Genomic DNA, 25,173 nt, shown 5'->3' on the forward strand with positions numbered 1-25,173 from the left:
AATGAAACTCTTCACTTTTGAGTTGTTAAATATTTACCTCTGTGTTGCTTCGCCTCTTCGACTGGATCTGGCAACTTGATTTCAGGCCATGGGGGTGAAGATAAAGATGTTTTTGCAAGGGCTCTATAAAATAATAATAATCTCTCATCACAAATTATGTAGCTGATTACTCACTCCTGTAAATAACAGATGTTTCAGACTGCTCTTAAATAGAGAAGGGAAAGCCTTCCCAAACTATAGAGAAACCAAAACTGGAGCTCAAACTTAGTTTCCTTATGTTTCATGTATTGCATCTGCAGCTGAAAAAAATTTCCTTCAAGTTTATCTGTGTGATGATCACCTACAAAGAGAATTTGTGAATTTTTATGTGAAATAAGACTTCTCTTTCCTAGTCAATATTATTCTTGCTGTCAAAATCAGGAATCACTGAGAGTCAGCTGAATAGATTAAAAGGAACTCTTCTCTGCTGAACCACAGTAGAACAACTGATGGAGTGCTGGGTGAGAGGGATATGGGGTATGAGAGGCTAAGGGTCCAACCAAAGGTTTGCATTTCCATAGCTCCCATTCCAGCAGTTTTTCAGTATTATTACTTACTTTATTTATAGTTTGCCTTTCTCACTGAGACTCAAGGCAGATTACACAATGAAAGTCAATATGAACAATGGCTGGAAAATTCAGTAAACAATACAATATGGTATGGATAACAGAAATTCAACACAGAACAATAACAACAGCAGCAACAACCACCCTGTGCTTATATACCGCTCTTCTGGATAGATTAGTGCCACACTCAGAGTGGTTAACAACATCAGTGTTATTATTATCCCCACAAGACAGCTGGGGAGCTGGGGCTGAGAAGAGTGGCTTAACCAAGGCTACCTACAGAGTTCATGGCAGTAGTGGGAGTTGAACCAACAGAGTGCTGGCTTGGAGCCCAACTATTTAACCACTACGCTACGGTAAAGGGCACAGAGCTGAAACAATGCTGAAGTAAAACATAAACAGTTTAATTACGTGGAAACTACCCAGTAACCCCTTTGCAGCAACAGATTGTTCTAGGGGTGTGCACAGGAAAAAAATTTGGTTGATTCGGTTTGTAATACCAAATTAGAAAAAAAATCCTGTAACCTGGACACTAAATTCATTCTCCAGTTCCGTTTGGTAACACAGAGCAAATTTGGCCATTATTTCCTATGGAAAACACAATTTAGAAATTTTGTTATTTTTGGACTAAATTTCACCAAATTTGCAAGGAACCTAATACTACCTGTCCTCTAACTACCCCCAAATTTCATCGACTCCAGGGGGACATTTTATAGACCCCAAAGAAAGTGCCGCAGCCACCTCCAATCTCCATTATTCTCTATGGGGGAAACAATGGGGGCTATCCAGGAGGCTGAGGGTGGCATTTTGCAAGTAAAACCCACTGAGTTTGCAGGGAATATATTCTTCACTGTTTTCTAAAGACCACCCAAGTTTCAGGGAGATTGGACCCCGGAGGCCACTTTATGGCCCCCCAAAGAAGGTGTCCCTAGCCACCTCCAATCTCCATTATTCCCTATGGGAATAAGCCAAACTTTATGCCACCAGAAAACAGAAACACCAACCAACTACTATAAAGAAAGAGCCCCAACATCAGGGGAAAACAGCACCCCTAAGAACTAGCAAAAATGTACAGCACAAAATACCCACAACAAGGGAAACCACAACCTCCCACAGAAGAACAAGTAAATCCAATAAGCAATTATAAAACAGCAAACAAAGCACTCGAATAATGGGATAAAACAGAAGAGCGTGTCTTGGAGCATGCCTTTGAAGCTGTGACGGGGTGGTTGAAGCAGAGTCGGTTGAAATTAAATCCCACAAAGATGGAGGTCCTGCATGTGGGTCGGGAGGCCATGGGTATGGGACTCCAGCTCCCTGCTCTTGATGGAGCGCTACTTGCACCGGTTTCCAGAGTTAGAAGCCTGAGGGTGATCCTGGATGCCTCCTTGACTATGGAGGCACAGGTCGCAGCGGTTGCCGGTCTTCATTTTTCTATCTAAGACAGGCTTGGCAGCTTGTCCCCTACCTATCAACCCATGACTTAACTGCAGTGATCCAAGCAACGGTCACCTCTAGATTAGACTACTGCAACTCGCTCTATACAGGGCTTCCCCTGGGCCTGATCCAGAGGCTACAGCTGGTCCAAAATGCAGCTGCACGAGTAATTGCAAGGGTCCCAATTAGGGAACATATAACATCTATATTACGCCAGCTGCACTGGTTACCAGTTGAGTACCGGGTCCGGTTCAAGGTTCTGGTGTTGACTTATAAAGCCCTATGCGGCCTGGGCCCAGCATGTCTGCAGGACTGCCTCTCCCCATATGTACCCCAGAGGATGCTTCGTTCAACAAATAAACAACTGTTGGTGGTCCCTAGCCCAAGGGAGGCCCACCTGGCCTCGACCAGAGCCAGGGCCCTTTCGGTCCTGGCACCGACCTGGTGGAACTCTCTGTTTGAGAAAACCAGGGCCCGGTGGGATTTATTGTCTTTCTGCCGGGCCTGTAAGACAGAGATGCTCTGCCAGGCATATGGTGGAGGCTAGGTTGGGCCCCCACTGGCCACACTAAAGATCTGTCCACCACCCTACATATGAGCCAGGGCATGAAAAGCAGTATTTTATCATCGCCATCTGAAGAGAAGCTGTATTGTATAAAGTTGTTTTTAATGTTATTTGTATACTGTTTTATCTGTTTTTAACTGTTATTTATGTAAATTGAAATGTTGTACTCCACCCTGAGCCCACCTGGCGGGGAGGGTGGACTAACAATCTAATCTAATCTAATCTAATCTAATCTAATCTAATCTAATCTAATCTAATCTAATCTAATCTAATCTAATCTAATCTAATCTAATCTAATCTAATCTAATCTGTCGAAGGCTTTCACGGCCGGAGAACGATGGTTGTTGTGGGTTTTCCGGGCTGTATTGCCGTGGTCTTGGCATTGTAGTTCCTGACGTTTCGCCAGCAGCTGTGGCTGGCATCTTCAGAGGTGTAGCACCAAAAGACAGAGATCTCTCAGTGTCGAGATCTCTGAGAGATCTCTGTCTTTTGGTGCTACACCTCTGAAGATTCCAGCCACAGCTGCTGGCGAAACGTCAGGAACTACAATGCCAAGACCACGGCAATACAGCCCGGAAAACCCACAACAACCATCTAATCTAATCTAATCTAATCTAATCTAATCTAATCTAATCTAATCTAATCTAATCTAATCTAATCTAATCTAATCTAATCAACAAACAAACAAACAAACAAACAAGAACCACCCACAGAAGAACAGCAAAATAAACACTAACTTTAAGTAAAAACCAGAAACCAAAGCCCCCCCTCCACAAAAGTCCAACCCAAACACCCCCACACACATACACAGCAAAAAAAACAGGTTTTAAATGCAAACAAAAAAACCATTTTTCCTTCCCTTCTCCCCGCCAATCCACCAGGCCAACCCCCCCACCCAGAGAGAGAGAAAACTCAGTGAGTCTAACGACTCTCAAACCAGTCCTTCAAGTGTGGTGAGTCCTAAGTGCAGGAGTCCTCTAAATGCAGGTCTCAGCAGCAGGAATCGCTCACAGTTGCAGAAGTACAAGTAGGCCAGCCATAGTCCCAGTCCAGAGCATAAAGAGAGAGGCAATAGCCAGCAGCAAGCAAGACAGTGTCTCTCTCTATCTCCAGGAGAGAGCAAAATGGAGGCTGACTGAGGCAAGCCTTCTAATTTTAACTCCATGCAGCAGTTTAAAAAAGGCACTCTCCTTCTTGAGAATCCCACTGGCCAAAGGAGGAGAGCTGCTGCAAAAAATTGGCCACTCACACTCCCCCCACTTCCCTTCTCCACCTTCTGTCTCTGACACACAGCCCTTCTCCCCCGTCTCATCTGGTTAAAAAAAAAAAGCAGGGAAGTGTTTCTTTGCTGTTCCTTAGCAAAAGAACAGCAAGGAACAGTGTTGCCACACTTTATGAATTTTACTGAATAAATTCAGTAAACTTAAATTTGGTATTTCTGTAATACAGAATCAAGTTCAGTAATACTGAATTTTACCAAATCAGGCAAAACCCAGTAATTTTTATTAAATACCAAACTCAAATTGTACATCCCTAGATTGTACACAGAAGAAGTGTTCACTCCTTATCCTGTTACCAAAGTATCTCTCTGAACCATTTCCTTACTGCACAGCCCTGTTACTCGTGTAAAAAAGCCCACCTGAAAGTGGGAACTGTGCTAACCTCATCGGCAGGCCATTCCATAAAGTGAGGACCATGACAGAGACTGTGTATGTACAGGCAGTTGTTGATTTTGCCCAACTGCAGGGTGACACTTGCAGAAGGACCTATTCAGATGAGCAAAGGTGTCATGGTGGAGCATGGGGGTGGTGGTGGTCCCACAGATATAAGGGGTCAACCCAAACACCCCCACACACATACACAGCAAAAAAAACAGGTTTTAAATGCAAACAAAAAAACCATTTTTCCTTCCCTTCTCCCCGCCAATCCACCAGGCCAACCCCCCCACCCAGAGAGAGAGAAAACTCAGTGAGTCTAACGACTCTCAAACCAGTCCTTCAAGTGTGGTGAGTCCTAAGTGCAGGAGTCCTCTAAATGCAGGTCTCAGCAGCAGGAATCGCTCACAGTTGCAGAAGTACAAGTAGGCCAGCCATAGTCCCAGTCCAGAGCATAAAGAGAGAGGCAACAGCCAGCAGCAAGCAAGACAGTGTCTCTCTCTATCTCCAGGAGAGAGCAAAATGGAGGCTGACTGAGGCAAGCCTTCTAATTTTAACTCCATGCAGCAGTTTAAAAAAGGCACTCTCCTTCTTGAGAATCCCACTGGCCAAAGGAGGAGAGCTGCTGCAAAAAATTGGCCACTCACACTCCCCCCACTTCCCTTCTCCACCTTCTGTCTCTGACACACAGCCCTTCTCCCCCGTCTCATCTGGTTAAAAAAAAAAAGCAGGGAAGTGTTTCTTTGCTGTTCCTTAGCAAAAGAACAGCAAGGAACAGTGTTGCCACACTTTATGAATTTTACTGAATAAATTCAGTAAACTTAAATTTGGTATTTCTGTAATACAGAATCAAGTTCAGTAATACTGAATTTTACCAAATCAGGCAAAACCCAGTAATTTTTATTAAATACCAAACTCAAATTGTACATCCCTAGATTGTACACAGAAGAAGTGTTCACTCCTTATCCTGTTACCAAAGTATCTCTCTGAACCATTTCCTTACTGCACAGCCCTGTTACTCGTGTAAAAAAGCCCACCTGAAAGTGGGAACTGTGCTAACCTCATCGGCAGGCCATTCCATAAAGTGAGGACCATGACAGAGACTGTGTATGTACAGGCAGTTGTTGATTTTGCCCAACTGCAGGGTGACACTTGCAGAAGGACCTATTCAGATGAGCAAAGGTGTCATGGTGGAGCATGGGGGTGGTGGTGGTCCCACAGATATAAGGGGTCAAGGCCATAAAGGGCTTTGTACGTGACAGTCAAAACCTTGACCTGAGCCCAGTACCTGATGTGTAGCTAATGGAGTGACTACAAAATAGCAGTCATATGAATGCGCCACCTAGCTCCTGATAACAATCGAGCTGCAGCGTTCTGCGGCAACCGGAGACTTTGAGGGGAAAGGGGTGATCATCTTAACCATATAACCTGCTCAGATTCATGAGAAGCGCAATGTTTTACCACACAGGACACCCAGCTTATAAAATCAGTAAGCTTCAGAAACCTGGACCGACCGGCCACAAGTAGTCTCTCTCTTTTGCAGTCCCTTCAGAGCCACAACAGGAGCATACAGAACATACTTAACTTCTCACTCCCAATTTACATTCTATGATTTAAAACTTTCTATCCCATTGAACATTCTCTAAATGGTGGTTTCAGCTGAAAAACTGTCTATACAAGCTTTCTTTTAAATTTCTGCAGGAGTATCCATCTGCAGTTTATTCACAGCACCAGTCATTTAATTTATTTATGAGGCATATGGGGGTCTGATTTGGATTGGGACTGTGTCACAAGGGGAAGGAATTGAGCCTTCCTTCCCCCTGACCTGAAATGGTCTTGGAGTTGCTATGTCCCAGTGGAGAAACTTACATAAAGCCCTACCTGAATAGGTCCCCATCTGTCTGATAATTACATCAGAAAAATACTGTGAGCTGTACAAATGCTCACATCTGGTTAGACCCTGAAATGAAGTTACATGATACCTGAGACCTTGCTTGATTATGAGTACAGAAATATTTCCCTTCCTAGAACTGGTGGTTCAGCTGGTTTAGCTGGCAGAGTATAGCCTCTACAGCATAGCTGAAATGGAGAATGCAACATGCACCATGTCCATGTAACAGTAGGGAATTTGTGCTAGTTGAAGCCAGATAAGAGAGAAACAGCTGATGGACAGATAGATAAGGGGGAAAAGACATGGCAGCTCATGTTTTGCACACAGAAGGCTAAAAAATGTTCAGGTAGCTGGTCTGAGAAAAGCCTGTCTGTGCCTTAAGGCCCTGGAATGCCATTTCCAGTCAAAGGAAATAGATGGACCAATGACTAGTGTTTCAGTCTTTTCTTGAAAACAGTGACATGTTTACTCACTAAGAAGAACTATGGAGCCAGTTACATTGAGGCTGATCTAATTTTCATATAATTAAACAGAATGCATGCACTTCTTTCAAAAACCTTTGCTCTGAATGAACAGTATCTCTGTATGTAATTATAGGATGGTCACAGGAAGCCTAAATAAGGGAGAAAATTCTCCTCCTGCTGCAAGGAATCTGTAACCTACTTTGCATGCTATTGTCAAATCTCAAAGCCATATAATGTCCTTCATTCAAGCTGCACTGAGGAGACTGAAAATTCATTGCAGCAGATAATTCACGGTCAGCTCTCATATGGGTGAGTATTCCAGCATTAAGAAAGTGGAAGATGTTTTGTGGCAATTTCAAAGGCTGCCTAATCACATACTGGCAATGTTTTACAAATAAATGCTTTGCAAATAAAGAAAAGTCATTTTGCTCATACAAAGGAGCATCTCTTCCCCGATCCTATTTAACAATATAGCAGAGCACAGAGAACTGCAGAAAAATGAAAGATGAACAAATTTGCACAAGCTAAGTGAATTAAAAAGCAAATGGTACAAGCATGAATCCCACTACCATCTGCAGACATGCAACAACATGGGTTAAAGTTGTCAACTCCAACATGGAAAATTCCTGGAGATTTGGGGGCAGTACCTGAAGAGGACAGAGTCTGAAGAGTGAGCTCAGTGGGAATATGATGCCAGAGAGTCCACCCATCAAAACTGCCACTTCCTCCGGGGAAACTGATTTCTGCAGTCTAGCAGAATTCCAGGCTCCACCTAGAAGTTAATAACCCTGCATGGAATATGCAACTTTAAATCAGACTGCCAATTCACTCTGCAATTTAAAATGATGGGGCTGCTCTGATGTTACTATTATACACTTCTGGCAAGACTGGGTCTTTGGGCCCTACGCCATTCTGCCTTGCCTCTAACCATACTATCTGAATACAGTATCCCCTACTTCAGACACATGGTAATATCCTACCACTCTGCTTAGCTAAATGTAGAGCCTTCCTTCAAATAGCCTCTTCCACTGGAAGAAGTATTCTCATTTAGCTGAGCAAAGTGACAGGATACAATCCAGTATTTCCATGGAGTGTGTAAATTCTTCTTCCATTATGTGACCTCCCATATTCTGTAAAATTAAGACAATTTGCATCTCATGGTACAAAAAAATTTTTTTAGCAGAATTTGGGATGTATCTTCTTAGGGTCATAAGGACCAAGAGAAAACTGAAACAATGTATCATAAAGGGCAAGGAGGGCACGGGCTAGGAAACAATGGGGAAAGGTTCTCCCTTCCCAAACCTCCCTATTCACATATTGGAACCACAAAAGCTAGAGCCATAGTAGGTATGATCCATCAGGAATTGCTTCTATAAAAGACTCCCTAAAATTATATATTAGTTGTCCCTCTTCCATGCTCTTAAAAAAGTCCAATTAATTTCAATGGGGCTTATGGAAGGGATGGTCCTTGCAAATTACACTAATCACTGTATCTGGCAGTAAACTGGCTGAGACTTGCATGGTTAATAAAAGCCACCCAAACTGAACCAACCAAACACAAGGTGGGGGTCTTTACCTACTTGGAGGACTCAAGTATTCAGAAAACTTAATCAAGCTAAAAATGAAAAACTCCTTAAGATCCAGAAGGGGTGGAATGTTGAGAGAAGCTGAGCGCCATTTAAAGGGAACAGAAACTAGCCTGATCATGGCAGTGAGTGCACAGGAAAATTTGAGACAGGAAAATCTGGGAGAGAAAAATTGCAAGATGTGGGGTGAGGTTTCCAAACTATTTCCACTTCCAGTGGTTTCTCAAAAATCTTGCCACTACTTTTAATGGGCAGCCCTTTTTGATAATGAAAGAAGTAAAACAAGGCCACCCACACACAACCTACTCAAGGGACGTAGAAAAATGTTTCCCTCTCCCTCCCCAAAAAGTTCAATTTGATGAGTACTGAAAATGCTCCAAAAGAGAAGGAACATTCAGAGCAGCTGAGCATCAGTTAAAGAGGGAGGGGAGCAACCTGCTCAAGTTTGTAAGAGCTGAGAAAACACTAAGCAGTTTTCTAGAACCATAGTGGCTATTTTCCCACATTGCTGCATATATAGAACATTCTGATGCCCACTCAAATTAACGGGAAAGTTTAATGTTGTTTTCAGGACAAGCAAAACTAATCCAATGAGCTTTGGTTGAACTTTTCAAAAATGACATAAGAAAATTAATTTCATAATCCTATTGTAACTTCCATTGGATTTTGAATCCAAAAAGGAATTAGCCATTTGTTTATCAGAGAAAATGAACTAGATTAACCATGAGAATTTGAACGCAGGTATCAAAATCAGATTAATGCCTTTAAATGAAGAATTAGCCTACTTTTAACCCTGCTATACAAAATCAAGAACCATTTTCAGCATCAGAAAATCAGCTGCTCAGCAATGATGTGACAGGACTGTGTGGGATCAACATCCACCTACAGTGGTTAGTAGGAAGGGGAGCAAAGAGAGCACGAGCTATCTCTTGAAATGTCAAAAAGGGGCAATACTTTGGTATTTGATATACAGACTGCCAGTAAAGCTGGCTGGGGAGGAGAAAGAGCTCTAGGATAGGATAAAAAGAAAGTACTATTTCTTTCCAATGAAGCCATATTCTCATGTTGCCTTTGAAAGATAGAAAGGAATAACCCCACATATTTAGTCCATGCAATGAAAAGAGATTTTTGTTGGAAGCATTCCATGTATTTTCTTATGTGTCATCCATTATAATCTTTCATGCCCCCCTCTGCCAATTGATTTTTTAAAAAGAGTCCTTCTTCTCTACTCCTCCCCTATGGATGCTTCAACCTTTGGCAGCACAAGAGTTTCCCCTAAGGATCTTCATCCCTAACAAGCATCATTAATGGAAGCTGTCATAACTTCACAAGCCATCCAAGCAGCTGGTTGTCAATTTCTAAGCAGAAATAGCTTTCTAGCAACCAGTTTTACCTTCGCTTACCTCCTAGAAATGTCAAATTTCTAGCACAGTGACAGCTGTGACAAAATACATTTGTCAGGGATGCAGTGAACGGCAAGAGACCCTGTCCTACTGACATAGAGCTCCTGCTCATCAGCTTTAAGAGGAATTTCTATGGGCATCCATCAATGTTTTGTCACTATTCAATGGACTCCTTTACGTTTGCACAAACTGTGGAAACCTGTGCCCTATACATTTGTCCAATCTTAAGAACATTTGAACTATATTGCTTTGATCAACTATTAAAATGCTTGAGAACTTGCAATAAATTAACAGCTGCAAATTCTCACTACATGGACCTGTCAGAGAACAGGACCAATTATTAACCCGTTCAAGTATTTCAGCGTAGGAAAAATATTTTCATTTGCAAAACGTTTAGGTAGAAAATTTAAATAATACCCACACTATCATTGCTTTCCGGGGAAGTTCTGGTTATCATGAAAACATGTAGACCAGGACCACCATGGTTCTCCAAGCAGTGTTTACGTTAGGTACATTGCAGAGCGAAAGAGCAAGAGGCAGGGCAAATATTTTAAAAATGTCAGCAATACTGGATAAAAATCTACTCGTGCTACTTAACAGTACAGTGTATTCCACTGTATGCACAATTATGCCGTTTTAATGCTCTTTTACTATTTTTGTTTATTTTGTATTGCTGCCAGTATTTTGAAAGATCTGTGCTGCTCTTATTTTACTAATAAAGTGTTCTAATGTTTTATTTTGATGTTGGAAGTCTCTATGCTAAGAGTTTACAGTGATAAAAAAACTTAAAATAGCTTTATTTTCATCTGCAGTGCAAAAACTATTGCCTACCAAAGGTTTCAAAACAATCTTGAGGCTCATACATATATTTTAATACAGAAACATATTATCTATCAACACAAGAAAGAATGTAGTACTACAGTGCAATCCTAAACAGAGTTACAGCCTTCCAGGTCCACCAAAGGCAACTGACTTAAAAGGGTGTAACAGTGCTTAGAATTACACTGCCAACCTTTTGAAATCTCCCAATTTATTACAGAGTCCATATAACTTGCTCTGAAAACAAAATTCAAAAGGCTTCATTATGTTTTTTTTTTTTTTGGAAATGCAGTAACATTTATTATTCAAGAGTCAGCACCATGAACTGGGTATAGTAGAAGTGGCAGAATTAACAAAAACACACTATTCTATTGCTTACTCTACATAAAGTCATCAACCAGTACCATGGAGAAAATTATTCAAACTACAGTATGCAGTGACAGACATTGCAGTCCATTTGGATGTTTGACTTACTTCCTAGTCACTCCTGTACATATAGTGTTCCATGTGGCAGCTGCAACCTGTATCCAAGTTCAGTACAACCAGGCAGATGTAGTTTGTGCCACTAAATTTCTAGTTCTCTCTTATGGATAGGCTGCTCGGGCTGCCAGCAGACAATTCCCCAAAATTTCAAATGATACATGCACAGGAAATTAACAGACAGCGTATCATTATGGCTGTCAAGAATCTCAACGAGGACTCAAAGACAAACTCCAGTCTATCAAAAGATTCTTGCATTAAAGCTTTTATGCATTTAATAAAAGGGAGCTGCAGTGTTGCTATTTAAATCCTAGTCTATTTGGAAAATCAGAAGTTTATATCTATGCTCCGTCATTACAAAGGGAAATTGCCACTCGATACTGGGGAAATGAAATGGCTGTTGCTCTAGATACTGAATGTGTTATGAACTGCATGGCAAGCAAACATAGTCTTCTAGTTGTCACCTCCATTTTTACCACCACAATCATAAGTTTTAAAGAAACAAAAGTCCTCTCTACATTTCCTTCTTTAAAGTAGTAACAAAAATGGGTGGGTGGGGACCTTAAAATTCTTCCCAAGTAGTGTGTGGCAACACTGGTGTTGGAAAGTGCTGTGAAGTCACATCTGACTTATGGCAACCTCTGGTGGGATTTTCATGACAAGAGACTAACAGAGATGGTTTGCCATTGCCTGCCTCTGTAACCCCGGTCTTCGCTGGAGATCTCCTATCCAATTACTAACCAAGGACAACTCTGTTTAGCTTCTGAGATCTGATGAAATTGGGCTTGCTTGGGCTATCCAGGTCAAGATATGTTGCAACATTAATCATATTTAAAACAAAAAGAAATTTAGATAATACAATGGGGCCATAAAAGGTCAATGGGGGGTGGGGGGATAATAGGATCACTCTGCTTAAACACATCCCTTAGAGTTAGATGTGACAGGGATGGCCAACTTTCCAACCTGGTAGTTACAACTAAGGGAGTAAAACAGGGACGTGTCTTAGTTCTTGCGTTATTCAATCTGTATATTAATGATATGATTAGCTACGTAAGCGCTGTAGACACTCACCTCCCTATTTTAGCTAAACGGAAAATTCCAGCTTTGCTATTTGCCAGTGATATGGTTATTCTGTCCAGAAACCCAGTGGGCCTAAAAAAAAGCACTTAAGGCATTCAGTCCCTACTGCAAAGAGACCTTATTAGAGACTAACTACCAAAAATCTAAAATTTTACCATTTGGCAAAGGTCTAAAAAGAAGGTCTTGGAACATCAATGGCCATAAGCTGGAACAAATATATTACTATAAATATTTACAGGTGATGTTCCATTCTTCCAGGAGCAGAATTGCCCACCATGACTACACTGCATCAACTGGGCAACACTCTGCACAGAGTATCATTAACTTTACACGCACTAAAGGAGCCATGTTTCTACCAGCAGCACTCCAGCTTTTTCAGGCAAAAATGTTGCCCCAATTGATGTATGGGACAATACTTAGATCCCCCTCTACTCACTTGCACCACTAGAAAAAATCCAATCAAGATTTCTGAGAGCTTTATTTTAGGTTCCTAGCTGTGTGTTCAGTGCCACTCTTTGCCTTGAGTTGAGCCTGGTAAAGGTGGAGACCAGGGTAAGCCTCACCTCCATCAACTTTTGGCTAAAATTGGCATACAATCTGAAGGGTATGATAGCCTTAGCCCTACAAGACAATTTTCAGTTTTCTTGGAAGAAGGCTATCTATTCTAAAATGCAAAGTATGGATCTCTCTTGCAAATCTATCCTGAGAATGGGCTATGATCGAGCAAAATTATTGATCAAACCAAGGTTGCTTTGAACGTCAAAGAGATATAAGCATTGTCCCAAGTTTCCCAATTCCAGACAAACTTAAATATGTTGTTGCCTTGGCACCTTATCTCTCTATCTTGGAGGTACCCAGTCAAACGAGAGCTTTCACTTTGGCAAGATGGCGAGTACTCCCCTCTGCAGTCTTAGAGGGGATATAAAAAGACTCCCATGAAAGAGAGAACCTGTCCATGCGACTCCAAGGAGGTGGAATCCATTGAATGTGTACTGTTCTACTGCCGTTTTCACCAGGAAGACCTGTTAAGATTAATCTCCCCTCTGTTCAATAAATACCAAGGTTGTTCTGATGCTGATATTTCAAAGAAGCTTTTAATGGGCGCTAACCCACAGGTTACTATTAGCTGTGCTAGATTTTTCTCAGCAGCCTGCAGAATTCATCGTCAAATTTTAGGCGTGGATTTCTAATTTTGAATTTTAATTACTGACCATTGGTCAGTTTAATCCTATTCTTTATAACGTGTGTTTTAAACATTTGGATTTGTTTTGTACTGGTCATTGGATGAATAAAAGAACTGATTGATTGGACAGTTGTAGTAAACTGCGCAGTCTCAGGTGTTGTGGAGCTGGGAGCAAGTTAAAACTTTCATGATGAAGGGTTAGGGTAGGTTATTCTTTAGAACTGCATCAAAGTGGGAAGAAATATGATTAGGCCAAGGTGCTAGCATACAAGATTCATTTTCTATTTTTCTCCTGGCTAAAGTAATACACACCCATCATTGAGTGAATGTAAGAGTTTGGAAAAAAAGAAGGGAAAATTCACAGCAAATGAGACCAATGGCTTCTGTTTAAGAAGAATTCGGGTAAACAGGATTCCTGAGGTTGTTGGGAAATGTTAAGGTACTACTGAGCTTCTATTATAGTGCCCCATCCAGCCTGCCTCTTTTCTGATAGGAACCCTAAGGCAGCTTACATTTATATAAAGACTGAAAAATAACATCAGCAAAACCCAAACACATAAAAAGTGACACAATTAAGTCAGCTAAGTAGAGTAAAGAGGAATTAAGAACAGACTTGGGGCAGGAGGCCACAAAGCTTGCTATTTTCTGAATGGAGGAAAAGGAAAACATTAGCTTGCTTCCTAAGGCGCCTGCTTCATGGATATACTGAAGGAAAGATTTTTAGAAGCTTTTTCACAAAATTCCGGTTTAAGACCAATTTAAAACCATAGGAAATTCCTGTGAAGATACGTTCTCAATCATCCTAAAGTAACTGCTTTTAGGGGTCAGCATACTACTCTACCAGACCATGAGACTAAGCAAAGAAAGGAAACTTAGAATCCTAGAAGTGAAAATTACACACAGACACTGCAATACATTGCCCTTACCCTTGCTGTACTGAAGTACTCTGTGAACTTTTTCGGGCTGTAAACCACAACAGAGAAGCTGAAACAGAAAGAATGAAAAGGTCACAACGAAACCATCCTTACTTTTTAATACTGAATTGTGCCAAATCCAGAATGAGTAGGAAAAGGCCAGATAGAAGAAAAAGAGATAGATGGATTTATATTGTTCTCACGTCTTTAAAATGTCTATTTAATCTGAGCAACAGGCATCAATTCAGCTTCAAAATAGTCTCACTGTCCTTCATGTGAGACATAAAAAGACTGGCAAAAGATGAGCTGAAAGTGGTTTTAATAATCCAGTGTTTTAGCTTTTCTATCTGAAATGAGATTAAAAGCTTAAGGTTAAAACACTGTTCTGAAATCACTAAAAACAAGCAGTAGAAATGATGAGAACACAGTGAAAAATGATGATCATTAACTTGACCAAATTAATGGTAAGATTAGTGAAAATCCTCTCCTGGAAATTGAAGCTAACAGCTTATTAGTTTAATCACATTTTTGCAGTCAGAGTATTGGACTGACTTTTCTCACAGGGAAAGACAACTCGCCTAGAGCAATTATTTATAGGAGATTTAATTCAAACTAAAGGTAAAGGTAGTCCCCCTGCGCAAGCACCAAGTCATTACTGACCCATGGGGGGATGTTGCATCATGACGTTTTCTTGGCAGACTTTTAAGGGGGTGGTTTGCCATTGCCTTCCCCAGTCATCTACACTTTATCCCCAGGAAGCTGGAGTAGAAGAAAAACTGAACAAGTTTCTAGTTGCTTTGTAGAAACCTGGGACACTGATTTTCCTTACCTGCCCCTCAGTACATACACACAGTTTGTCGGTTGCATTCCCCCAACTTTTAAAAGATCTATATTTAAAGTAAGATCATACATTTTAATAATAGAGCTTCCTTAATTATTTAGGTGACACTCCAGTGATGAAAACTATAGTTGATTTAAGTCACATGATGCACATCCCCAAATTGCTGAGATTTAAGGTTCATTACTTTGGGGCCCACTGGGGCCCACAAGGAATTACTCATGATATGAAATATTGGGAATTCTAACCTTCAAACCCAAAATATCTTCAAGATACTATACACTGGTTGTTGTGGGTTTTCCGGGCTGTACTGCCGTGGTCTCGGCATTGTAGTTCCTGACGTTTCGCCAGCAGCTGTGGCTGGCATCTTCAGAGGTGTAGCACCAAAAGACAGAGATCTCTCAGATCTCTCTCCGGCCGTGAAAGCCTTCGACAATACATACTATACACTGTCTGAGCAGGTAAATTCACCTCCTCCATCTACCACCATTTTTTCTTTAATTTATTATCAACATTAAAAGAACAATGTGCTTGCATCAAGACACTGAGGGGATTCCTTTTTTTAAATGTAGAAAAAAGTTTTCCCCTTAACAATCACATTACTAAGAAAGTCAGAAAATGTTTTTTAACTGAAACCAGAATTTTTAAAGAATTATTTTTGCTCTTTTTAATATCTGTATCAATCCTTAATTTTCACTAATAAAGTATTTATTTTTATAAACCACAAAGTGGACTATAAACACTTAGGATACGAAAACCTAAACTACTGATTTTGTAGGTCAAAGCTAGATACCACTACTAATCCGTCTTGTGGTGAAATTACAAGGCTGCTACGAGCAATGACGAAACTACGATGTAACAGACAACAAACAATTAGGACAAAATATATATGCGCAAGACGGGCAGAAAGCAGTAGAGTGCATACGCAGTAAATCTGGTAAGGTCTGAAAGCCGGAAAAACTAGAAACGGAGCGCCAGCGTTTGTGTAAAAATGGAGTCCCAAAACGAAGAATGGGACAAACTGCTTTGTTATTTATTTTATGTGCAGACTTGAGAGAGGCTAGCCTTGACTCGTCTAACGGGGAAAAGGAGGAACAGATTGGGAAGAAGGGGGTACAAAGCGTGGGCCAAAGCTTACAATAGAAAAGACCGCAGGCAAAACAACGAGAGTCTCAGTGAGAAAGGTGGACTATAAATGACATAAATAATATCAATAAAGATCAGAAGGAACGCAAGTACCAGCAAAACGACCACGAGAGAGGGAGGAAAAGAAGCAACGCAAAAGCAGACTAGAATAAAGTTACAAGAAAGTGAAAGAATCAGGCCACGACCGCGAAGATTAGCAGGGCAGCATCCACAGAAGGAGGCAACCGTTCCGCTCCCTGCTTCACCTGCTCGACTCAAAGCACGCCCATAGGAAGCCGCTATCGTCTCCAGTGCCATTGCCATTTCTCTGCGCCCTCGGCCCAGCGACGGAAACGGAAGTGCAGTAAGCAGAGACGGAAGGGGAGTACCACCATACTGGGGCCGGCAGGAAGCGAGCGCTGGGCTGTCGCGGGCCGCGGTGGCTTCCTCTCAAAGTGGTTACCTTCCCCAGTTTGCGCGGGAGTCTTGCGGGCACGCACCTGCGACTGCCGCCATGGGAGCGCAGGTACAGGACTTTGTCTCTCGGCAGCTGGAGTTGCTACAGGAAGAAAGAGAAGCCGAGATATCGGAAGCCAGGTACCGCCAGCGGGCACTGGGAAGACGGGGCTTCTTGTTGTATAGGGGTGCGGAGGCTGTCTAGAAAAGAGGACGGGTTCATTAAGTCACCCAGAAAAACGAATACTGATTTTTAACTAGTTCGCACTTCGAAAATCGTATATTTCCCAAACAAAGTGAACCATGCCTAGTTGCTAGAACAATTAAAACAAGCTGCAATGAAACAGAGCCTCTGTATAAATTTAGCAGCATAACCGAAAGCCTTTGTAAGGCTTTTGCGATGTAGAGTTCTATAGTTGCAAACTCTGGGTTTGGAAATTCCTGGAGATTTGGGTAGGAGGGAGTTCAGCAATGTATAATACCATAGAATCCAATCTCCAAAGAAGCCATTTTCTCCAGAAGAAACTGAACTCAGTGGTCTGGAGATCAGTTATAATTCCTGGAGATTTCCAGGCCTGGTTGTACGTTGAAACCATTTCTGTTTAAGTGCATAGAGTATGAAAATAATGAGTGTACATGACTTTTTTTGTTTCAAATGTTACCAATTAATATATAAGAAAAAATTCTAAAAAAAAAATAGCAAAGAAAATGTTCTAAAGAAATAACAAAGAATGATAAACAACTTTGTATGGGGAAAGAAGCCAAGAATAAGATTTAAAGTATTACAGGATAAAAAAGGAGGTTTAGCTGTACCAAGTATCAAATTATATTGCTAAATAGCTTGCACTAGTCTGGGTGTCAGACTGGATTACAAATTCAAATCAAAGGCATATTAAATTGGAGACAACTGATACTAAAGAAGGAATACATAACTACCTATGGACTGAGAAATCACTAAAAATAGTTCAAATACAAGATGGTAATCATATCCTGAGAGATGGTTTCAGTGCAGAAATAGAGTAAGTCCACCAACCTCACCACTGATGTTTATTGTGACAATAGTACAAGAAAGAAACTTGACCATATATCCTAAGAGTATATGATAGATAAACAAGGAAAAATAAAATCCTGTCAAGCAGTTCAAGATGAAGGAAAAAAACATTCCGTGGTTGTTATATCATCAAATGGTATCCAAATTGAAAGAACAAATAGCTAAAGAAAGGGGACGATTAAGAAAGAAAACGACTTTTGAACAATTAATCACCAGAGATTTAAGACACCTATTAGGAAAGATTTATAAAATGTTATTGCAATAGGACACTGAAACAGAGCAGATAAAAAACTGTATGATAAAATGGATGCAAAATTTTGGAGAAAACATATATACGAGTCAGTGAGAAAACCTTATGGAATAAGGAAATTTAAGTTTATTGAATGTCAAATATTAAGAGAGAACTGGTATAAAATGTTCTTCAGATGGTATATTGCCTCTAAAGATATAGCAAAAACAAATAAAGATTATAATGAGAAGTGCCGGAAATGTCAGAATAAAGATGCAGCATTTTGTCACATGTGGCGGACATGCAAGAAAGCAAGAAAATACTGGATAGATATACATGAAAAATGCAAAAGATACTAAAATTTAAGTTTCCAATGGATCAAAAAATGCTATTAAATACTTTACTAAGCAATATTACACAGTGAATTATTTAAGTATGTGGTTACAATGGCAAGGGTAATATTTGCAGAAAAATTCCAGACATTGAAATACCTAGACCTGAAGGAATGGAAGAATAAACTAAATGAATATGAGACAATTGCAAAATTATCATCTTTTATATGTAACAGACTGATTTCAGAATTTCAAGGAAAATGGAAAGTTTTTTAAAAATTATATGATTGAAAATCAACAACAAATTTAAATTAATACAGAGAATGATAGAAGGAAAGGGTTAGGTAATATATGTTTTAATAAAATGTTATTTGTTAATAAAATGTTACTAGACATGAAGATAGGTGGAAAAGACAGAATAAAAATACTTAAATAGTAGTGAAATATTAAAAAAGTGTAACTAAGTTCCATAAAAATGTATGATACTGACTATAAATGATTATAGTTTATATTTTATGTTAAACAATGAGTGTACAGCACTTTACACAAGGGAGGCTGGTCAAGTATTTCTCCGTTAAAAGCAATTGTTTGGGATGTTTGGTTGGCAGAGTCACAAATACTTATAATGAGTACATTGTGATTAAAAAGAATTGAAGTCTTCTGAGTCGGGTCCTGTCAGTTCTCCTTTTCAGGACACTCCAATAATATTTCATGACCTGTAGTATCAAATGCCACCAGTACATTCAAAAGTATTAGTATTGTAAATAGGAAACAACCAATGTTCGTTTAGTTCCAGATCCAGGATTGAAGCCTTATTGAAATAGGTCATGGGAAGATAAATCTTAGATCCAGCTAACATTGCTGTGCCACCTCTTAGTGGATCATTTTGCGTCCAAGTGGAAGGTTTAATACAGGCGTACAACTAACAACTCTTTTGGTATCAAAGCTAGTTTTTCCTGACAGCTCTATCATAACTTCTTCCAAAGCCCATGGGAAATCCCCTTAACTAGAAGAAAATGTGTGATTCTGGCAAGTGGCACTTTAATTTATCCTTGCAAGATTTACTGTGTAGTCCTAAACAAGTACACTGTTTTAAGCCCATTGACTTAGAAAGGTGTAGGTTTGTTTAGTATTGCACCATTAATTAATCAGAGTGGGCAGGGGTCCAGTCTGGAGGTGATGGCCTTCACAGCCCCAAGTGCCCTATCTGCATATGTTAGAGAGATCACTCCAAACTATAAAATTGACAAACGTGTAGTACAGTTCACAACTGGCTTGTGGACAATCTGGCATTTAGTTTGGACTGGCTCTGAGAGACTTGGAATGCCATCTTAAACAGAGTTACATTCTTCTAAAGTAATTGAAGTGAATGGGCTTAGTTATGATTCACCTGTTGATTAACACTGGACTACATTATATTTTTCAAGGAGGTTGGCTCAAGAGGTTCAGGCGTTGCGAAGTTAGACTGGATAAGATTCTGTTCATGCAATGGTGGTAAAGCTTTCTTTGCAACCACTTCATAGATATGCACATGAGATCTATGGTCTCTTCAATTCTGTATACATTTTCTGCCAATAAAGCTCCCCACCCATTTCAGCTTCCTCCCCAACTCATTTGTAACCAGAGAGGGTGGCAGGGAGCAACCTTGTATATTGCTCCAACAGTTCCTTGTTCCAAAATGTTACCAAGGCTTCAACAGAGTCACAAGATTTCAAAAAAACTCCTTTAGTGTTCTGGAATTCTATTGGACCTATTGCAGAAAGAATGGTTCATGTAGTAAACAGGATAAGTATTGCAGCCCATTATATGGAGAATTGCCACATGAGAGCATTTCTTTGGCGGTTTAATACATGTTATAAAGGCTTTATCATTTTTACAAAATAGTAGCTTTTTGTGATGCCATGTGTCAAGGCTAATCTGTCTTAATCTGAGAGATCTGCTCCCCTGCCCCCAATCTGGGAGCCCAAAGCAAGTCTCTTCATTATTGAAGAAGCTTAAAGTATCCCGGGTTTGGATCAGCAAGCTCACAGAGACTACCATAAAGCAAAGAGAGTTTTTATCAAAAAAGGATTTTAATCAGAAATTTCTAGCAACAATCCAGTTCCAAGAGAAGGCTCAAGTACACAAAAGAAACAAAACTAACTCTCTAGATACACTTATATAACATGGCTCCTGCAGCACAAATATTACTTCTTGATATTGCAGCCAACCAGTAGAGTGATGAGCCAGTTTGGTGTAGTGGTTAAGATTGGCAGGACTCTAATCTGGAGAACCAGGTTTGATCCCCCACTCCTCCACTTGAAGCCAGCTGGGTGACCTTGGGTCAGTCACAGCTTCTTGGAGCTCTCTCAGCCCCGCCCACCTCATAGGGTGATTGTCATGAGGATAATAATAACACGCTTTGTAAACCTCTCTGAGTGTGGCATTAAGTTGTCCTGAAGGATGGTATATAAATCAAATGTTGTTGTTATGAGGGTTGGAAACAGGCAGGGGAAACCCAAGGAAAAGAAAATATACAATATTTTTAGAAATACCAGCCATAAACCTTCCACCAATCATCATTCTATCTCCCAAAGCCAACTCCTCCCCTCCCATCCTATACCAGCTGCAACCAATACCCAATTAAGAGGCCTGAAGGAACAACCTTGATGATGATAGTTTCTGCTTAAATACATAATCAGTACCTGTTAAACATACAGAGGAAAGAAAGCCAAATTTCTTTCAGAAATGATTTCTTGATACCATAACAGACACTTCAGTAGTGCAAAATGGAGTAATAGGATATTTTTCAGGTTTTCAAAATAAGTCTTTTAGCCACGAAGATTTAATCGTAGTTGCTTTTCATTTGTTAATTTGGACTAAGCAGGGAAACTCCCAAGGCTCACTTTTATGAAAGGAAAAAAAATATGGGAAAAAATTGGATATGATGATGGAATATGTTCTGGCTCATAAAAGCTCCTGGCTCAATACATTTGTTGGTCTCTAAGGTGGCATAAGATGCTTGGTTGTTCTGGCTGCAGCAGTCTATCACGACTACCCATCTGGAATGTTTCAAGAAGTAACCCAAACCAATGCATTCACTTGCACATCAGTAATATGAATATGGCATATGCTAGCTGGACAGGTCTCAGTTAACACTCTTAATTACAAATGTGAACCATGCTGCATCATTCATTGAAATCTTGTAGTGTTTTTAAAACTATAATGAGGTTGAAAATAGAAACCTCTCACCTAATTCAGTGACACTTTGTGGGCATCTTTCTCCAATACGCATATGGTGTTTGCATTTGCTTTCCTTTATAATTCAGTGAAGGAGAGACAGTTTTGTGCACTCAAGAAGTTCTATAATGTGAAGTTGTAGATGAACCTTCTGTTGAAGTAAATAAGCAAGAATCTATGATCTTTGAGCAAATCTCAGTGCTTGTTTTAGGTTCAGCATCTCTAGTGGGGAGTGGCAGAGCATCTGTTTTGCGTTCAAATGGTCTCACTCTCAAGTTCAATCCCCAACATCTCCAGTTTAAAAAAAAATAGATAATTGGTGATGTGAAAGGCCTAAGATCTTGGAGAGCCACTGTAAGTCAGAGTAGACAATACTGACCTTGATGGACCAATGGTCCGCTTCAGTATAAGACAGCTTCATGTTTTCATGCGCGCATCTTTTCGATTGTATACTTATACCTCCAAGGGTTGGATACTTCCCCCCTTCTTTTCCAAGTGGAGGTTGTCAAAATTATAGCGGCACCAGTTTCCAGCTACCAAGGCATAAACATTCAGTATCAAATAGAGTACCTGTCCTGAGGGTCAGAAGGAGGAATTCTAACAGGTTCACTTCAGCAGTATAATGTGTGCCAGTTCTTCTAGTAAGCATTCAGAGTGTAAGCAAAGAATGTCATAAGATTTCCTTACATTGTAGAAGAAGCAACTGAAGGCTTAAGTGCTTTGAGATCAATTGTTTGGATTTGGTGTTTTGTTTTACTGTTATTAAGTAAAAAGGGCATATTGGTTTTCTTTCATACATTTGAGTTGAATGTCTGGCATCTTACCAGTTGTTTAAGGGAGTGAATCTTGGAATACTTACTGAAAGATTTAAGAACTTTAACTGAAAAAGTAAAGGTATTGAAATAATGATATCTCCAGGCTAAGGTCCATATCCATAGACACATACAATTAATTATACACACCCAGAGGGGATCTGGAATTGTTTCCGTAACAGAAGTCAGTTATTAATTCAAAGCATCTCTTGTTTGCTAGATTCCAGGGCCTACAGCAAAGAGGGGATGCAGCTTTTTAATGGGCATGGCCATTGTGAGGCAAGGGAATCTGCTCTTTGCCACACCCCCGATACCATTGTGTAGATGATAAACTGGTGAACTTGATAAGGAACTCCTCCTAGCCCTCCCCCGCACCCCCCCCCCCCAGTAATCTGTCATCTCTGTGCCTCTAGAAACCTAAGCACATTGCTAGATTAATCTCTGTCTCTGTGCCTCTGGAAACCTAAGCACACTCCTATATTATTTTACATTTTTGTGTGTCCTGGACAGTTTTTCTTAGCTGTCACCTGCTTTATCTTTGACAATCCTCTTCTGGGTTTTTGGAGCAGAGGGACAAACTTTTAAATGGTTATCATTTGCTTATTAACTTTATGCCTTTCTTGTCTTTCCAGGGCATGGCAAGAAAATACTTCCCTTAAAGAGCTGCAACGCAGAGGGGTCTGCTTGCTGAAGCTTGAAATAGCCAGTCAGAGAACTGGCCTGTATGGCCGGCTGCTTGTAACTTTCCAGCCTAGAAAACATGTCTCAGAACTTGCAGAGCTGCCTTGTAACAGTTTTGGGCCTGGTGAGTAAGTAGGTGTTGACTTAAAGGCTAAACCTAGCCTTAATTACTAAACCCAGAGGTGCATAACATCACAGTTCTTCCTGCAACTTCAATGATGCCAGTGTCTTGGAATTAAAGTGTAGCTCTAACAGCAAGGAAACAGGATAGATTGGTCCATAGTTTTACTTTAACCTAGAATAAGAAACCTACAGATATTAGAATGTAGCTGATCATTTTAGATAAGTAGAATATAGTTCAAAGTGATGGGTCCCTATTATGAGAGTAAAGATGGAATCTTTGTGGTTCTCATATGCATTTGCCCATGCTAACAACTGGCACAGTATACTGTGCAGAAGGCTGGACTGTACTAGGTTGTGTGGTGTTTGCAGTGGAGGAAATACAAGACAAACTTTCCAGTATAGAATGACTAGCTAGAAATAAATTAACTAAGACTGATATGTATTCTTGTCTCACTTGAATAATGAGTACCTTATTCTGGTTCAGGATTGTGAAATGGAGGAGGCAGTGGCTGTAGCCTTTTAATGTTCATTCCTAGAGTTTAGGGACAAGTACAGTTCGTATGTCTTTGGTACACCAGGGCAATTTTCACTTCTTCATGTTGAAGACTATAATATTAAATGAGTATTTCTCATTTGTATTGTCGAAGGCTTTCACGGCCGGAGAACGATGGCTGTTGTGGGTTTTCCGGGCGGCAATACAGCCCGGAAAACCCACAACAGCCATATTTCTCATTTAATAATAATAATAACATTCGATTTCTATACCGCCCTTCAGGACAACTTAATGCCCACTCAGAGCGGTTTACAAACTATGCTATTATTATCCCCACCACAAAACACCCTGTGAGGTGGGTAGGGCTGAGGGAACACCTAGACGCTGTGAGGACCCGAGGTCACCCAGCTGGCTTTTAAGTGGAGGAGTGGGGAATCAAACCCGGTTCTCCAGTGGTTCAAGTCCAAGCAGGGTGGTTCAAGTCCAAACCTTAAGGCCAAAGTCAAAGGGGAGTTCCAAGAGCAAAAGCCAAGTCAAACCGGTGGTCAGAGCACGAGATAAAGCCAGGAGTAAGTCCAGAGTCCAAGAGCGAGGTCAGGCACAGTCCAAGGTCAGTCACCGATAGTGTCAGGTCCAAAAGCAGGCATGGGCAAGGTTCACGGAACACAGAGTGGTTGCAGGCAATAGACACGTTGCTTCCACGCCCAGCAGTTCCTCCAGACTGGCTCTTATAGCCAGGCGTGGTTTTCAGCCAGCTGCTGGGGCTCTATCCTGCCACTACTCATCGTCACTCTCCAGCAGCTGGCGTTGGCTCAAGAGGCGAGCACTGCGCCGTCTCTCCTGCAGTTCCAGTCTCTGGCGCTGCCTGCGGCGTTCCTTGGGCGTGGGTGAACCTGGGGGGGGTGGAGGCTCTTGGCTGTGCTGCACCTGTAGAAGTTCCTGGCTGAGCTTCCTCTGTAGTATTGGAGCTAGGGGGTGCTGGTGCCTCAGCTGCTGGCTGTAAGCTCTGATCAGCCAGCAGCTGTTGCTCCTGATTGCTGGCTTCTGCTGAATCAGGGCTAGGGCTGGCTACACAAGGCTCCTCTTCTCCTGAGGAGTCCTGGCTGGCTACACGAGGCGTCTCTCCTCCAGAGGAGACCTCAGACTGGGCCATGACAAGTCCTATTTCTGTTATACAAATTTATTTCTAGCTTGATAGTGCTTATGCTGAGTCGTAAATTCTTTCTGTAAACCTTCCTTTTTAGAGCTTTCTAATGGGAAGCCACAGAAGTGCCATTAAATTAAGTCTGCCTTTTGACATGGAAACAAAAAAGCTACATAGGCTTTCCAAGATAAATTGCACAGTTGTTGTACTAAATTGCTAGCATGCTGACTCAATAAGACACAGTTAAACAGAATAATTAAACTGAAGCCCATATTTGAAGTAATCAGATTTGTGTTAAAAAAAAAAAAGAGGGCAGAAACTTCACTCACTTTTGTCCCTCTTCATTTCCTGTTTGCTCTATTGGTACCCCCGCGGAAGGAAAAAAGAAAACCGAAGCCTCAAAATGAAAAGCATACAATGAGCACACAATGAAGCCACAGAAACAGAAATATATCAAAAGTGTGAATATAATAAATATCACAGTTGGTGTATACTAATTAAACATCAAATTGTATATACCTAAACTACAACCATGCCAATAAATGCAAGTCCACTGAACACCAAGGTGCACACAGGCACCAAAAGGGG

General features: G+C 40.8%; 2 protein-coding genes across 2 annotated transcripts in view; one reads left to right on the forward strand and one right to left on the reverse strand.

Moving 5' to 3' along the window:
- The window catches only part of MRPL21 (mitochondrial ribosomal protein L21), a 41,343-nt gene extending 24,951 nt beyond the window's left edge, over nucleotides 1–16,392 (reverse strand). The window contains exons 1-3 of the mRNA XM_054969854.1: nucleotides 16,312–16,392; nucleotides 14,095–14,152; nucleotides 38–123 (exon numbers count right to left, since the gene is read on the reverse strand). Coding sequence (XP_054825829.1) covers nucleotides 38–123; nucleotides 14,095–14,152; nucleotides 16,312–16,369 — 202 coding nt within the window. The 5' untranslated portion in view covers nucleotides 16,370–16,392. The remainder of the gene's footprint in view (nucleotides 1–37; nucleotides 124–14,094; nucleotides 14,153–16,311) is intronic.
- A 108-nt stretch (nucleotides 16,393–16,500) lies between these two features.
- Nucleotides 16,501–25,173, forward strand: part of IGHMBP2 (immunoglobulin mu DNA binding protein 2) — a 140,100-nt gene continuing 131,427 nt past the window's right edge. Inside the window, exons 1-2 of the mRNA XM_054970107.1 lie at nucleotides 16,501–16,642; nucleotides 22,777–22,949. Of these exons, the coding sequence (XP_054826082.1) occupies nucleotides 16,560–16,642; nucleotides 22,777–22,949 (256 nt within the window). The 5' untranslated portion in view covers nucleotides 16,501–16,559. The remainder of the gene's footprint in view (nucleotides 16,643–22,776; nucleotides 22,950–25,173) is intronic.

Source organism: Eublepharis macularius, chromosome 2 (assembly GCF_028583425.1).
Source record: "Eublepharis macularius isolate TG4126 chromosome 2, MPM_Emac_v1.0, whole genome shotgun sequence".
Taxonomy (NCBI): Eukaryota; Metazoa; Chordata; class Lepidosauria; order Squamata; family Eublepharidae; genus Eublepharis; species Eublepharis macularius.